This window comes from Poecilia latipinna, unplaced genomic scaffold (genome assembly GCF_001443285.1).
Source record: "Poecilia latipinna isolate Pla-1442-1.1 unplaced genomic scaffold, P_latipinna-1.0 Scaffold4783, whole genome shotgun sequence".
NCBI lineage: Eukaryota > Metazoa > Chordata > Actinopteri > Cyprinodontiformes > Poeciliidae > Poecilia > Poecilia latipinna.
In genome coordinates this window covers 2,381-18,424 of record NW_015117399.1, presented here as the reverse complement: position 1 = coordinate 18,424, position 16,044 = coordinate 2,381, and the positions used below count along the sequence as shown (strand labels likewise).

The 16,044-nt window shown below is 38.1% G+C and overlaps 3 protein-coding genes across 5 annotated transcripts; 2 read left to right on the top strand and 1 right to left on the bottom strand.

Moving 5' to 3' along the window:
* Window positions 1–420: 420 nt before the first annotated feature.
* Window positions 421–4,876, top strand: LOC106943015 (RILP-like protein 1; the record flags this gene model as incomplete). The annotated part of the gene is made up of 7 exons (XM_015026358.1): window positions 421–635; window positions 1,531–1,652; window positions 1,734–2,009; window positions 2,895–3,080; window positions 3,357–3,499; window positions 3,587–3,685; window positions 3,892–4,876. Coding segments are annotated over 7 exons (1,135 nt in total), but the record flags the coding sequence as incomplete, so codon positions are not given.
* A 94-nt stretch (window positions 4,877–4,970) lies between these two features.
* On the top strand, window positions 4,971–9,080 carry LOC106943017 (RILP-like protein 2). 2 transcript variants are annotated; one of them, XM_015026361.1, is made up of 4 exons: window positions 4,971–5,763; window positions 5,841–5,995; window positions 7,263–7,373; window positions 8,580–9,079. In XM_015026361.1, exons 1-4 carry the CDS (start codon window positions 5,464–5,466, stop codon window positions 8,599–8,601), a joined length of 588 nt encoding a protein of 195 aa, XP_014881847.1. In that variant the 5' UTR covers window positions 4,971–5,463; the 3' UTR covers window positions 8,602–9,079. The 2 variants fall into 2 exon arrangements, with proteins under 2 accessions (XP_014881847.1, XP_014881848.1); XM_015026362.1 differs by having other exon boundaries at window positions 5,048–5,763; window positions 5,844–5,995; window positions 8,580–9,080.
* A 597-nt stretch (window positions 9,081–9,677) lies between these two features.
* Window positions 9,678–15,765, bottom strand: LOC106943016 (N-lysine methyltransferase SETD8-like). Of its 2 annotated transcripts, XM_015026360.1 has the most exons (9): window positions 15,366–15,765; window positions 14,378–14,468; window positions 12,804–12,907; window positions 11,710–11,857; window positions 11,011–11,209; window positions 10,838–10,925; window positions 10,675–10,734; window positions 10,349–10,539; window positions 9,678–10,267 (listed from the first exon to the last, which is right to left on the bottom strand). In XM_015026360.1, the coding sequence occupies exons 1-9, from the start codon at window positions 15,642–15,644 to the stop codon at window positions 10,057–10,059; spliced, it is 1,371 nt and encodes a 456-aa protein (XP_014881846.1). In that variant the 5' UTR covers window positions 15,645–15,765; the 3' UTR covers window positions 9,678–10,056. The 2 variants fall into 2 exon arrangements, with proteins under 2 accessions (XP_014881846.1, XP_014881845.1); XM_015026359.1 differs by lacking the exons at window positions 14,378–14,468; window positions 15,366–15,765 and adding an exon at window positions 13,147–13,374.
* Window positions 15,766–16,044: the final 279 nt, after the last annotated feature.

Genomic DNA, 16,044 nt, shown 5'->3' with positions numbered 1-16,044 from the left:
CAGGAATCGACTCACTCTTGCTCTCATTAATGGTGTTTTTCAGGCATGTCCAGCTTGAACATCTGGAGACCGATCTTTGTTAACAATTACTGCAAGTAGCTACTGCTCTGTTAGATTTAACAAAGGGCATTTTTGAACGTAAATTTAATTTTGGACTTTGACTGGATAGAAGTTGAAAATAAACCATTCAACTCTGGCCACAGTTCAGTGCACTAACCTCAATGGCCTGTATTTATATTTATTCATATTCACAATAACTCTCTGACGGGCACTTTTGCCTCTGGTGAAGAAAAGCATCCCCACCTCACGATGAAACTTTTACACAAATAATCTGCTGTTTGATAAATGTTCACATTTTCATTTAAACAAAGGTGGGACGTTTGTTTCGCTGCTGACTTAGATCCAGACCCTGCTCTGAAGAAAGGCAGCAAACCAAAACCATGCTAAACAGATTCACTCGGCTGTCATATCTTCTGTGGCTCAGGAATTGGAGCAGGTGGAAGATGTATGGAGGGGAGAAGTCCAGGACCTGCTGTCTCAGATCACTCAGCTTCAGGCAGAGAACAAGAGGCTGCTGGTGAGCCTCTCGCTGAAAGAGTCCCCCGTCACAGAGGAGGACCTACAGAAACACGAAGGTGGGTGCATCTTTCTGATTGATTATTAGCCATGTTGTAATCACTGCAGAGAAAACGCAGTTCATTATGCTCATGCAAATACAAACATAACATGAGATATCAGCTCAAATTCTATATTGATTCTTCCCTACTGTTAATCACTCGGGCATAAAAACCCAATAAACTCAAAGGATGAACCAGTGTCGCATTGAACATTGAACCTGTTAAACTGTTCATGTGTTTAAGGTAGTTTTTTTCATGACTCGGCCTTTTAGTTGCCCTCAATTTGTCCCCTTTTCTGTCACAACACTGCACAATTTAGTGTTGCGGTAAGGTTAATAAAAAGTAAACTGAAAATTAGCAAACAAGCAAAAAAGTTAGAAAAAGACTTTTAAAAAATCTTCGCAAAGCTACATAAAAATACACGTTTGTAAGTTGACCTCAAAGTAGGTCAGTCGGGAGCTTGGAAAGGAGACTATTTTTGAAGCAGACCAAAATATATCTCTTGTGTGAGACTCTTGGTGCGTGCAGCTGTACTTACAGTCTGAGCTGCAGCCCTCACACAAACTCAAACACTCGCTAATGGATTTGTGCACTTAAATAAATTAGTTCTGCATGACTAGATTACCGTGCCCGCTGATGCATTAGTTTTCTTAATGGTGTATGAAATGATATCATTGTACAAGGAAATCTAAGCAAGCCTTAAATAGATCGGATATTAAAAAATGGAAATAAGCATTTTAGCATCTTATAATGTGTTTACTGCATGAAAATAGGCGTTTGGAGGTTTGTTTCTACTTGAACTTTACATGCTGTCTGTCTGATAACACATCTGTAAAAAAAAAAAAAAAAGAGATTTTTCTGTGTGGATTAATTATTGTGGCTCTCATATCACTGACGACGTCTTCCTTATTAGCACAAACGTCTGAGAAAGAAAGCCAAGTGATACAGAAGCTAAAAGACCTGGCGGATAAACAGAGAGACGAAATCCGTGCGAAAGACCACGAGCTAACGCTAAGAAACGAAGATGTTGAAGCGGTCAGGATTTGATCTTCAGTCAAAACATGTCAACGCCATCTCTGACATGAACTAAAGTGGCTTTAACTCTCTCAAAAACAGCTCCAGCTGCAGCAGCATCGGCTCATCAGGATCAACCAGGACCTTCTACACAGGACCGGACTGATGGAGGCTCAGGGCAAGACGCTGATCCAGCAGAGAGCTGAGCTGGAGGCCTCTGCCCAGGCACAGCAGCAGGAGTATGCAGCGCTGCAGCTGGAGGTCAGGAGACTGACAAAGGAGCTCCAGGAGAAGGAACTAGAAAGAGAACTTGTAGAGATAGAATCCCCTCTGGGAACAAGATCTGGGAACTCTTCACCAACGTCGGCACCAATGACGGTAAGAAGTGTGTCGGGCTGCTTGTGATGCACTAAGATAAAATGACATGTAGCAGCTGTAAAGGAGGAGGAAAAATTTAAACGATTTTCTAAATCATTTCCTAATCAAAATATGACAAGTGTGGCATGTTTATGTGTAATCCCAGATTACCCTGGTACACTAAAATACATTCTTGTTGAGCCACCTTACTAGAAAATAGGGTCCAATTTCAATCTCAGTATAAATCCAGCCATTCTGTGAAGACCTTGGAGGTTTTTTAGAGGACATTAGTGAACAAACGTCATCAAGAGGACCAAGAAACACAGCAGACAGGTCGGGGAGAAAGTTGGAAAAAAGTTTAAGGCAGGGTTAGTTCAAAATTTTCTCCCTACCATGTGGAGGAAAGCTTGTACAGCACATTACCCTGGACACGTCCCAACAGTGAAACATGGTGGTGGCAGCATTATATCGTGGAGAAGCATTTTTTCAGCAGGGAAAAGAAAACAGATCAAAGCTGAGTGTGTGCTGAGTTGGCCCAGTCAAAGTCTAGATCTAAATGCAATTGAGAATCCGCAGCAACTTTTGAAAACTGCAGTTCAGACGTCACACTCTACATTCAGCTTGAGCTTTTGCACAAAGAAGAATGAACAAAATTTTCAGTCACTTGATGAGCAAGACTGGCTGAAGTAAAACACCACGAGACATGCAGTTTGCAGCAACAGGTGGTTCTACAAAAGACTGTTTTTTATTTAAAATCATGCATCATCTTCCTCCCACTCAGCTACTTTGTCACATAAAATATGATGAAAATACGTGATTGTTTGTGGTTAAAATGAGACCAAATGTGAAAACATCCACTGTGTTTTGCCAAGCTCTGTAAATGGCTGGTCTTTGTCCCGAATCCAGGCTGCAGAAACCATTCTTTCTGACTCTGTCAAACCGCGTTCTGTGTGGGTGGAGTGTGGAGGGGATCCTGGCTTCATGGCAAAGTGCCTCGAGTGTGACAAGAGCCTCTCACTTCTGTCAACAACAGCAAACAGAAAGAATGTGGGAGACCTTACTAAAGAAGAAAACACTGCAGCACATGTTCTGGTAAGAGCTTGTTTCAATAGACTGCATGCTGCTGATAGAAATGATTTCTACATCCCATTTATTGCTAATCAGCTGTCTCAAATTACCTTTTCCACCACTAGCTTTCAGCAACATAGGCCTTCTTTTGAGCATAGCAAATCATTTACCATCACCGTGACAACCAGGTTATCATTTTCCCTGCTTGGCTGCCCAGAGGCCCACTCAGCCACCGGCTTTGTTACTGCTGTTGATGCAAGAGAACAGCTGAATGTGTGTTTTTTTTTCTTTTTACTGTAGACTCAGTCAGCTCCTGCAGAGTCTGAGGATGAGGCAGACAAACCTCGTTTCACCTTGCAGGAGCTGCAGGATGTCCTGCAGGAGAAGAACGAACTCAAAGCCCAGGTGTTCATGCTCCAGGAAGAGTTGGCGTATTACAAGAGGTAGGATTTGATTTGAATTCTCTCACTCTGGCTTCTGTTAAAAAGGCATTGGCACTGGAATGTAATGAAACATCTATTTTGCTTCAGTGAGGACTTGGAAGACGACACCAGCCCTAGTGACTCTACCACAAATACCCCATCACAGCTGACTTCAGCCGATCAGCCTGAATCAGGAATAAGACGGCTGTAAGTAAAGAGATCAGTACTTCTTTTTTTTTTTCTTCCACCACCTGATTCAAGGTTTTTAATGCCCATTTTTGCTTTTAATATCAACAAAGGAATTTGCAATAATAGTAACGCAGCCATAAAAACTCACTGAAACTCTTTCAATGTATTTTTGTGTTTTCTTCTTCAACACTCCTCAACCTGTTGTCCATTTTCTATCTGGACAGGATCTTCACTGCCATAATGCCCATGGTGGCTGCCGGTTTAATCACAGACGATCCCACGTTGTTGCCAATAAGAAGACTTGTTTCCTTTGTATGACTTGTCTTTTAAAGGAAATGTTCATCTCGACACAAAGAGCTGATTTAACAGCAGAAATTATTCTAAGCTAATCCTATGTTGTGTTCATACTAGACATGGGCCGATTAGAGAATCTTGTATTATAGTAATAATCAAGCACAATCAGAAATGTCAAAGATATTGTGATTGCTTTTATGTTAAACAAAAAAGTAATAAGTTTTACTGCTGTTGTTTAAGCAATATAGCTGGCTGATTTGCAGTGCGCAGTAACATGTGCGAAAGGAGAGCATTACATTTTTTATGTTCCTTACAGCTGGAGAAAACTCAAGCACTTTTTATGCACTTTTTATGACATATTATTGAGGGATTTAATTCAGAAATGAGGAATGACAAAAAATGTTCCTACATTTGAAGCCATGAGTTTTTAAAATCTCTGGATGCCTTGATGTTGATAACCAACCCCTGCCTATTCATTTTATTTACATCAGTGTGAATTAACGGGCCTGTTTTTATATGTTTTACTTATGGCCAGACTGGCAAGAGCTTTAAATGAATCCAAATAGTCCAAATACAGGACAACTGAGGAGTTCTTTGAAAATAATGAGAATTTGTGAATAGTTTTTTGGGGTTTTTTTTTTTAGTTGTTTTTAGCTTTGCAGGGTTAGGGTCTGAATTATGCAAAAACTGTGCCTTTACAAGTTACTTGGACATTAAGGGAGATTTATGTTTTTAAAGTCATAGTGTGTATATTAATCTGTGTGAAAAGTGTTTTTACTCAGAGAAGCCACAGCCTTACTGCTTTATTATTAATAATTATGCAACAAATTTGCTGTGGATAGCATCATGTGTCTGCTGAGCAGTACATGTAAAATTGTGTTACTTGTGATTAAAGTAATAAAAGTTTATTTTTGCTATTTTGCATGTGTGTGTCTATTGAATATAAACATTGATTCTGAAAAGCACTACAGGATCATGGCGCCCTTGATGTTTTGTACATTTCAGAGACTAGCAGTGTTTAGTGTGGAGAAGCAATTTTCTGTTCTTGAAATTCCTGACTGGATCTTTTCACCCTGACAAATGGAGAAGGCAATAAAAGTTGTAAACATTTAATCACGTGATCTATCACTTGATCCTGACAGTTCTGGGTGTCACGAAGAACAGATGACCAGGACGAGCTTCCTAGTTTTCCTTTAAATCTACGACCTCCCTTTACGCTTTGATCGTCTCCAAGTGAGCTGTCCTAACCGTAGACGATCTTTGAGCTCACCTGTCGCTAGGATACTCTTTGCCCTCCTCTGCTGCCACGCCATTGGAGGATGAGTGATGGGAGAGGGGGGTTGGGGCGGGTGGAAGTACTGCTCCGCTGGAAGTTTGTTACCTTCGTTTAGAAAATTAAAGTCTAAAACAGAGAGCAATCGCTGTGTTTGGAACTTTTTAGGTAGTCTGTTGTTTCAAAAGTGACTTTATTCCGTAATCTTAAGGAGTCCAGCCGTGTCGCGATGGAGTTTGGTGAAGAATCGTCGCCTGCTCTGGCCTTCGAGAAAAACGCTTTTGAGCTCACCGTCGAAGATGTGTATGACATTTCCTACGTGATCGGCCGAGATTTGTTAAAAATAAGCAGCACCGGTGAAGAAGTGTCGGATTTACAGTTCAGGATAGTCCGAGTCCTGGAAATGTTTGAAACGCTGGTGAACAAGTACAATCTGTCAGTGGAGGAGCTGAAAATGGAGCGGGACAACCTGAAGGCAGAGCTGGACAGGATCATCAGGGAGGGCTCTTCCTCCTCCGGACAGACCGGGGTGAGCTTCATCCTCCGGCTCAAGCTCTTGTCAGGGGGAGACGTGGAGAGGTTTTAACAATGTCTTCCTTGTCCCAGCAGCAAACTGTGGGAGCTAATCAACTGGTGGTGGACCTGAATGACCCCAACAGACCGCGCTTCACCATGCAGGAGCTGAAGGAGGTTCTGCAGGAGAGGAACCAGCTGAAGGCTCAGCTCATGGTGGCCCAAGAGGAGCTTCAGCTGTATAAGAGGTCCCCACACAGCCTGTTTTATTAAAACCTGATTTATCCGTCAAGCTGCTGGCACCGTTTCACCACTAATGCACAATAATGTTAATCAGTTATTGTTTATTTGCATTAGAAGCACCAGAAAGAGTTTGTTTTGCATGTAATCCCACACAGAGCATCAACAACCAAGACAACAGTTTTGTAAAACAAACCCGCTGCAAAAACTGGGATGAGATTCTCATTGTTTGATTACCTTGAAAAGAAATGACTCTTTTTAAGTGCATTTACACAAAATGTACCTAAAAACGAGGAAATGTTTTAATTCAAGTAAAAAAAAAAAAGCTATAAATGATGCTCAAAATTGCTAATATTTATAAATGATGTATTATTACAGCTATTACACTGTAATGAAAGAGCTGCTCATTATACTGAAACAGTGTAATTTGTAGAATGTTGCAAAACATCTCATGCAATATTTGATAGACTTTCATATGTATATTGATATGCATGTATACATATATTTGACCATTTGTGTCAACTCTGTCTGTCCTCCACTATGGCAGCAGCTTTACAAACATAAAGACTTCAGCTCATGAGGCTGGGACATCCTGGAGATGGCAATTTAAAGAGAAACTTGTCTGAAAGAGTTATCTTAGGTCCAAATTTTACACGTGCTTATTATATATTTTCAAAGTACTTGCTGTACAGAGGAGCACTATCCCTTTTTCCTATTTAAAAAAACTTATATAATCTTATATAATAGTCAGTCAGACTATCTGCAAAGGAAGAGCTAGCAGTGAGCAACTTAACAGACATGCTTCTTAGCTCTCCAACTTTAATTTCTAATGTAGTTCTCACACTTATTTCTAAAATCAACACTTTTTTTTAGACTTATGACTAAGAATCATTCTTAACTTTTAGATGGAAAACTGCCAAGCTTGTAGTTGTAATTTCCAACACTTTTGCTATATAGAGGGTTCCTATCATTTTTACAGAAAAGTTTTGAACTTCATTTAGTGATTCTGGACAAGTATGCAAAAAGTAAATAGCAATTTAGGGAAAGAAAGGGATAGGGCTAGGGTTTGTCTAAATGTTGTCATTTTTGCAGGTTTTGCAATTAAAGTCTGACCATAATACAAATATCTGCTGTAACCTTTTTATTGAAATGAGAGAAAAAAGACTGAATTCTGCTGAATAGTGTGAAATGTTTCAAGTTCCTCAACTTTGAACACTATTTTTAATTCAAAATTGCTGTACCATCTTTCCAAGTGACCATAAACTTCTTCTGCAGTGGGATTCTACCTCAATCTGAACCCACCATGGTTGACGTGGATCTGAGTACGCCGCCAGCCACAGAGGATAGTTCATCCACAGTAAATGAGAAGACAACCATAGGAAAACTGTAAGTTACAAAATGTTTAGATCTAAATAATAAATTAACTAATATAAACTTATTTTGAATGTCAGAAAGTTTTACTATCACAGGTAAAATGCAAGGAATTCAAAGTTGTTGTTTTTTTTTCCTCAGTCACATGATGCTGAGGTGAAGATAACAGGCAGATTATCCTTACAGCCGTTCTCCTGTGCGCTAATGCTGTACTTGTGACCCAGTGAAGTCATGCTGATGCAGAGAATGTTTGTGCGTGAGGAGTGAGTGAGGCTGGAAAATGTGTCCATCTTCTAAACTATTGTCGGTAATTACAAGCTACTCTGACTTGGATTGGAGCGCCTGTCAGCCATTAACCCACCGTTCCAGTGACGGGACTGCTATACATTTCTCCTAATGTTCCATAGTTTTCCCAAATGAAAATCCTGGATTTCTCAGTTTCTAGGATCGCCTTTAGGGGCCTTTAATATAAATGTATGTCCTTCCTAGGCCTTACTGCAGGCTTTTCTACAAGACAATATCAGGATATATTAAATTGTGATATTTTTGATGAAAACTGCAATATCAGTTTTGATTAACCCACATCGCTTAGATACATTTTCTTTCTTTATCATTCACCACTCTGTATGAGCTTTAGCATCTCTAACATCGTAGATCCTGTGTGTGAGTATTAAGGGCAGATAGAGTCCATCCTACTTTCCAAATACAATTTAGATATTTGATAGGGTTTTCACAACATGTCACAAATATTTTGTCATCATAATATCAGTGTGTTCAATGTTTATATTGCAAAGGACTGATTGGAGGAAAGTCACTGTTGGCTAATATATCCCAAGTGTTATGAACTTACATTTTTCATGGCAATGTAACATTTAGCCAACTAGTCAGAGTCTCACAGCAGCGGATGCTCACACGCTGGACACAAACAGCTTTATCCAAAATACTAGAGGCCAAAAAGTGATGGCTACAGATGGGGAAAAAGAATATAAGCACATATCACACAGATAGTTGATTGATGAATGGATGGAAGGATGATGGATTGATGTAAGGATGGGAGGATTTATATTTTCTAAACAATCGTTTGGAGAAAAAAATTCTGGAAACAAAAATGTTTATCCTTTTTCAGACAAGAAGAAAAAACTTACTTTCCCTGACTGTACAGGAACCATGACTGGTCACGCATGATAAACTAAACTGACTCTGGACTCTTTCTGTTTTTAGGTTTTCGTTCAGGAGAAAATGAGAGGAGTCCTTCTGATGATCTCTCTGTCTTGGAGGCAAATGGGATTTATCTGCACAATTTCTAACCACTTTTGTAATTATTGTTGTATACACATGTCAGTCTAACAATATTTTGTATAATTTTTAACCTAATATGATTTTAAGTATTACAATACTGGAGAAGCTGAACTATAAATAAGTTTAGGTAACTGGAAAGTGTTAAGTTAGAGTCATTCCCTGTTCAAGCATTTTTAAAACTGTGCTCATTTAAGTTTTGTCTTAAATCATGAAGTAAACAAATGGATCAAATATGGTCCCATAAAGTCAATCGTATCAACAAAACAATGCAGATTACATTTTTTTATGCTGGATTTTTGGGGCTATTTGCTATTGAAGTGTTGTAAATGTTGCCGGTTATGAAGAAACTAGGAAAAAATACCACTCAGACATAATGTGTGATATGCAAAGTAGCAATAAAAACAGGGTTGCTGATTGTTGACAGCCTGTCATTTCTTTCTTTTACACAGGACACGATTTTCTGTTTTTACAAATAAAATCTGCAGAATGGGTCATGCTTTTGTACCATGATCTCTTTACTTTGATACTCCATAGTACTGTTAAAATACTATATATTCACCTGTGTACAATTCAATCAATCTCAGTATAAATGCAGCTGTTTAAACACCCCTGAGGTCTGTTGTTCATATCTAGGATTATGATATTCATATATCTGACAAAAGTAATTTCTTTTTTCATCTAACCAACAAGTTTGTTTCTGAAAAAAAAAAAAAAAAAAAAAAAAAAACAAGACATGCAGCTGTCAAAAGATAAAAGTTTATTCTAAAAAAAAAATGTTATTCACAATTTCATTTGAAAGAATGTAATGTAAAAAAATATGTTTACTTTTACCAATAATCAGTGAAAATAGTTTATCAGCTTGACAGCAAACTTCCAGTTGCTGAGCATCTTATTTCATGTTTCCACTGGTATCTTATTTCAAGTCTTTGAGGTTGGAAGGTCTCTTTGCCATCACCCTAATGCACCAACATGTTAGTTAAAACCAAATGTTTACACTGAAGCTAAATCTGCCAGGGGTATAAATATTTTTTTGACTTAACTGTACAGAACCTGAATATCTAAACAGCAAACATCATGAGAAACCACAGAGTAATGAAGAAAATAAAGACAGCAGAGAATTTGCACGACACCCTGAAGATCATCATAAATGATCTTTAGTTTTTTTTCCTCATATCAAACTCAGGCTGTATTTCACTGTAGCCAAAACAGCATTCAATTAATTTAGAAAAGAAACTAAAAGAATAAAAGCACATCTTGCAGGAAAACAAACAAACAAAAAAACACTTCAAGTATTGAAGCTCACAGCTTCACTTCAGGCATGTTTTCAAAGAGTGTCATTTTATGTAAAGCTCACTTTTATAAAGACTGAGAACGACTCGTGTTCAGCATAATAAAACTCTCAGTATTTAAGCCAGGGGTGTGCAGAGATGGACTCTTTGCTCCGATCCCCGTAGTCATAGAGCAGTTCCTCCTCTGCCTTGATGTCCCTGGAGGCCACAAAGATCAGATGAGGTGTCCCATCGATGGGGTGGAGCCTCGTCTGGCAGTTCCCACTTTTACTGTGGTTCAACAGCCGTCCACGACGGTTCGTTTCTTTGGTAGCATCTATGCTGTAAAGCAAAGAAAGCAAAACGTTTTAAGCTTCGATAGACTGCAAGTCTTCTAGTTTTATTGGTGTTACTTCAACCTACCAGTAGGTTTTAGCCTGATACTGGAAGTAATACATGTAACAGCCTGTTTTAGGGTCCTCAGAATACTGGGCCTCTCTCTTTTTGGCCTCAGCCAGGTCCAGCAGGTCGCCATGGTACTCGACAACAAAATCTCCCTTTTTGAAACTCTTCCCAGCAAAGACTCCTCTTCCTTTTCCTTCTATGTGTTTGACCTGATGACATTCAAATCTCTGGCATTTATTTGGTCTGGCGAAATGTTAAACCGTTGTAAGAATTGTAATAATGTTTCTGCCAAACGGACATCTGAATGTAGTATTTGGTGAAAAAAAATAAAAGGGCCACATTACCTCCAGTCCTTCTTCGATGCCGTTCTTTAACAGGTCATCAATGTGTCTGTGTTCTTCACTCTTGACAGTCAGATCAAAGTTTTACTCAAAACTACTAATTTCAAAGTGACAGTTTCTCACCATCACTTAATAAAAGCAACCCCCCCCGCCCCCACATACAAACCTTTATCTCCGTTTTAGTTTTCCTGTTACTTCTCCTGATGGGAAAATAATCTGTGACTTTTCTGTTTTGAAGAGCTTTGTTCTCCATCCTGGAGAGAAAGACATTGTGATTGCTCAGCCAGCTGTGAAAGTGCATCAGCATCTTGGCAAGTAATGCGGACACAATGAACTCACTTTTTTGCTCCAAGCTTGCGGCGGCTGGCTTTACTCCGAGGCGTGGCCGATGGCACTGCAGGGCTACCATCTGATTCTGCGCTGGGCTCTTTTTGCTTTGGTTTGCCAGAGATTTGCTTTTTTGTCTCACTTTGACACGGCCCGTCTGGTTTCTGCTCTTTGGAGCTACAGCTCTTAGATTTTGCTTCATCGTTTGTGACTGACGTGAGAAGGAAAGAAGGATCAGAGAAGCTGCTTTAGAGAACATTGTAAAAGTATTCATAGTTCTTTTGATGTTTCTTAGATTTGATCACATTAATCAAACTTTAATTTATTTTATTGTAACTTTACGAGACGAACGAATGCAAGTGGAATGAAAACTATATTTGGGTTAAAAGTTTTTTTTTTTTGTGTGTCATGCATTTGTATGTACAGCCACCCTGAGTAAATACTTTGTAAAACACTTTTCAACCAATGATGACCGCAATTCTTTTGGGGATATTGCTGAATGGACTGAATACAAATACACACCAAACATTTCAAATTTTCATTTGTAAAATAAACTGGAAAACAAACAAAAAAAAAACATAAATGCACAATTTTGATGTAAAAATACTTTTGTTGTAAAAAGACAAAGAATGCAAAAAAAGGTCAAGAGTTAAAAATAAGTTTGTCTTTTTGAAAGTGGTAATATTTCTCATTTGTCTCTGGGAAACTCACCTTGCTTCAGCTTTGACAGACCAGGATCAGTGGCATCAGAATCATTCCCCTCCAGGATGAGCATGCTGGAGCTGTCGCTCAGCGGGGACCTGGGTTTACCTGTACTGCGCAGACTCTGGACAACTGGCTGTGTTTTATCGACAAATTCCTATAAAAGTGAATTTTCTTGGCATTAATCAGAAAAAAACCCAACAAAAAACATAAAGACCTAATAGGGCAAAAGAAATGCAATATTATACTTTGAATGGCAGATAAAAAAAGCCTTCTAACTGGCTGGGTTAAAAGAAAGCTGCTAGAATTAAAGACTCTTCTGCAACCAAATTAAACGTTCTGATTTACAAAATGGGTGTATTTTATATAATTCCTATTGACAGAGTCCCATTCGAACATCCATCTTACAGTATTTGACACAAGTCATTTTTATTAAATGTCTCTGTACATCATTTCTGCCTTAAATGTATGTGCAAACACATTAAAAACTAACAGTCCCCATAAAACTCAACCCTTTATCTTAATTATGACCACCCTTTCTCAGTATATCAAAAACACATTTCTAAGCTCAATGGGGGGCCCTGTGTGATAGACCAAAATTTGCATTCAACTTACATTAATCCACAGATTAGAAAATAAACTGGTTGTTCAGATTTGGAAAAACAACTTTCTGTTTTGAAACAAGGTCTGGAAATGCAAAGAACACATTCGCNTCTTTTTAAGCCATTTCTCGAATCCTCTCAAAACATGCTAAATCTATTAAAGGCCTTTCTATCAACTTAGGACACCAGCAGTCTTCAGAAACATAAAGTTACCTGCCTGGAAAACAAAGTGAACCAGTGACATTGTGTTAGCCTGGTCTGGAGCAAGCTAGCTGCACAGGATAAGTTACCATAGTAACTTATGTGCTACTGTCTTTGTGAAATTGAATCGGGGATTTAATCAGAGTATAAACCCTGCTGATTTGTGTAAACGTAAGCTTTATATTGTTTATGCCAGGACGAGGCATACGAGTATTTGGACGGCTTTTTGAAGTTTAATTTGCTTGCTATACGAGTTGACAAACGGGGGTGTGTGTAAAGCATAACATGCAGGAAACATACCTTGTTAATTTGTGGCTTGTTTTCCTTTGTCTCCGCTTGTGAGGTAGTTGTTTGTTCAGCAGTCTCACCTGTTTTTTTGTCCGTTTTCAGTCCATTTTTCTTCCCTTTATAAACATAAGAATATCCAAAAATAGCTATTCAAGTTTAATTCTCGAAAAACTATATAGAACAGTCGTAAATTTTACCGTAAATTCTTAAAAATAAACTGCGTTAAATTTGGGTTTCTCGTTTTAGTAAATATTTTGCTATAACCTACACAGGGTAGTTTTTATAGCACTCTTATCCGCTTTCTAGAAAATTTCACAGCTGCATTGTACAAATATCAACTAATGATAAAGTTAACCTTTTGCCATCCTCAGTTCCTAGAATATCGTACAAAAATAATGTTGTCCTCCGTGTCGCCGAGTTCTTCTGAGTTTAACTTTAATGTCGAAGAAATGTCAAACCACAGCGCCGTAACGTTACACAGTCGGCATGGAGGATTTAAAAATCCGTTTGCGATTCCCATTGGGTAATTTCATCAAAGAGGCGGGGCGCGTGCTTCAGAGCAGCTTCCCCATTGGTTGCAACTTCTGCTACGTCTATTCTACAACATATAAACATCTGTATGTTTTTACAATTCACAAAGCTATATTGCATGTTACTGATATAAAAATGTTGTTTCAAAAAGGAATGAAAAGTCAAATAAACACATACAAAAAATATATATATAAAAATACTAAAAATAATTGTCTTTTTTCTTGCCCACAAATGTAAACAATCAAAACAATTCCCACAAAAGAAAAAAAAAAATCACACAATATAAACCAATGTTTATATTGGTTATAAACATTTTGTGGTGATAGAATGTTGATAATCTGAAATCTAAACATTTTTAATGGGATTTTTGGGGAATAGGGTTTTACTGACACCTAGTGGAAGTAGATGGGAGTAGTACTGATAGATAAAAAAATGTAATCATTAGATCAATAACTGAGAAACTAAGAGAATAAAAATAACAGGATTTGTAATAAATTTTTCAGAAAGAATAAACTGTTTATTTCAAGATTACAATGGACTAGGGGTCCACCGATTGGAGTTTTCTGGCTGATCGCAGATTACTGATCTTTAAAAAGCCTCATCTGGCCGATGTCGCTAAATATAGCAAGAACGTAGCTCAGGTGGCAACAGTGGGGTGACTATTGTTAACTGCAAACATGCAGACATGACCTGGTGGGCTAATCTATCAGTCAACCCTCTCTCATATCAGAGCAACAGATGACAGTGGTTGATTTTTAGACATTTGCTGAGGCAAATAAGATCAGTGGATAAGACAGACTTCACATACAAGTATCAGCTGATCACAGATCTCCTAAAATTAAGAAGCTCGAGGTCAATAAATCAGCTGGCCAATAAATCGGTGCACCCCTACAATGGACTATCCACACTAACATTTTAAGCGGTGTCATCTCCAGGTTTATTGTCTACGGCCAAGGATTCTTTAAACAGTCTTTTCTTCTCCAAATTCTCATTCACTCTCTTCCGTTTTTCTTGTTTCCTCAACACAGATTCTTTCTTCTTCACCACCAACTCACTGAGTTCACCCTTATATGCCACATCAAGTTTCTCCCTCATTATATCCCGGGCACGCTTTCGGTTTATATCCACAGATCTGGTCTGATGACACTACAGGAGGAGTTGAATGAGAGAGAAACAGAAGTTATAAAACACAATTCCCAACTCTAGTTCCAAGTATTAAAGTACATATGTTTTCCAGCAATATATTCTAGATATTTCACATATTGTTGTACTTTGTCATTAAAAACTAGAGAGGACTGACAAAAATAACCGTTTGCTTTAAAACTTTCAACATATTTTTCTTATGACTATAAGATAATTTGTGGATTTTTCTTAATTTTAGGAACCCAGAACAATCAGTTGATAAAATGGCAGTTCTTTTCCTGGCTCCCTCTACCCTCTTTTTTTTTTTAAATGATCCACTTGGAGACATGCCTGTTGTAGTATAATCTGACCAATCACCACTAGAAACTTCAGCTCTAAAACATAAAAACATATATCACTCCTCACACTTACCTTTCTGCCTTTTTAAAATAATAATAATAAAATAATAAAATAATAATAATAATAATAATAATAATAATAATAACGAGCTTCCTCACAATACAAGCCTAGCATTTTAAGGTGTAGGACCTGTTTGAAAGCTTAGATAAAATATATTGATTCTATAAATTATTACTTAATTTAACCTAATGCAAGTGGATTAATAAGAGATTTTAAGTAATATTAACTGTGCTAAATAAATATGATCCTAAGTTTCTTAGGCACTATAATCCGAGGCAAGGATACATTTACTTACTGTAAAATGGGAATTATAATAAATGCTAGTTTTTAGAGAGACGTTTTATGCGTACTCTCGTATATTAAAATATCAGTGAAAATCAGAAATCTATTATCCACTGTTTATCACAACAACTGTAGTGCGGATTTAATTGACAGATAAAGTAAACCCTGACAGAAAACATAACAGCTAAGCCTTAAAAATTGGACAAATAGCAGAGCTACCTTCACTACAATCCCGGTGGGGATGTGTTTGAGAACTACACAGTTGCTGGTTTTGTTAGTAGCTTGTCCTCCTGGCCCGGATCCCCTCACGAACTGCTCTTCCAGCTCTTCCTCCAACAGGACTGGGAGATCAGGCAGGTCCTTCTTACCAAAAGCCACAACCCATGAGGGTGCAGGCGGGGTCAGACTGAGCAGCGGAGAGAGACCAGAAGTACTTCTCCACATGAACCGCCTGGATGCTCCCAGCAAGCTGCTGGTGAACGGGAGAAGGGATGACATCGCATTGCAATTTACACAATCAGCAGTAAAACTAAAAGTTTCCAGTTTCCAGACCGAAGAGGGGGCAGCCTCAAAACCTCACTGTGAAGCTCAACCTTCCGCTTTGTTTACTTTAATAGGCGTCCAATCAGCAGGCTTGCTTTTTTTCTTCGTTTCGACAATGAAGGTTTTGCTGACTCAATAGCACCACCGTGTGCTGAACAGTGGAACAAATCAAAATTGCAACATTAAAAATTTAAATTAAACAACAAAAAAATTTAGTTCAGTTTATTTATATAGCACGGCACGAATATATATCAAATGTAGTTTATGTAGAAATATATATAAATATATTCAAAGTCAAGTCCACATTCTAATACATTTCTGTTTCTAAAACAATGCAGTATTTTGACTTTGGCCA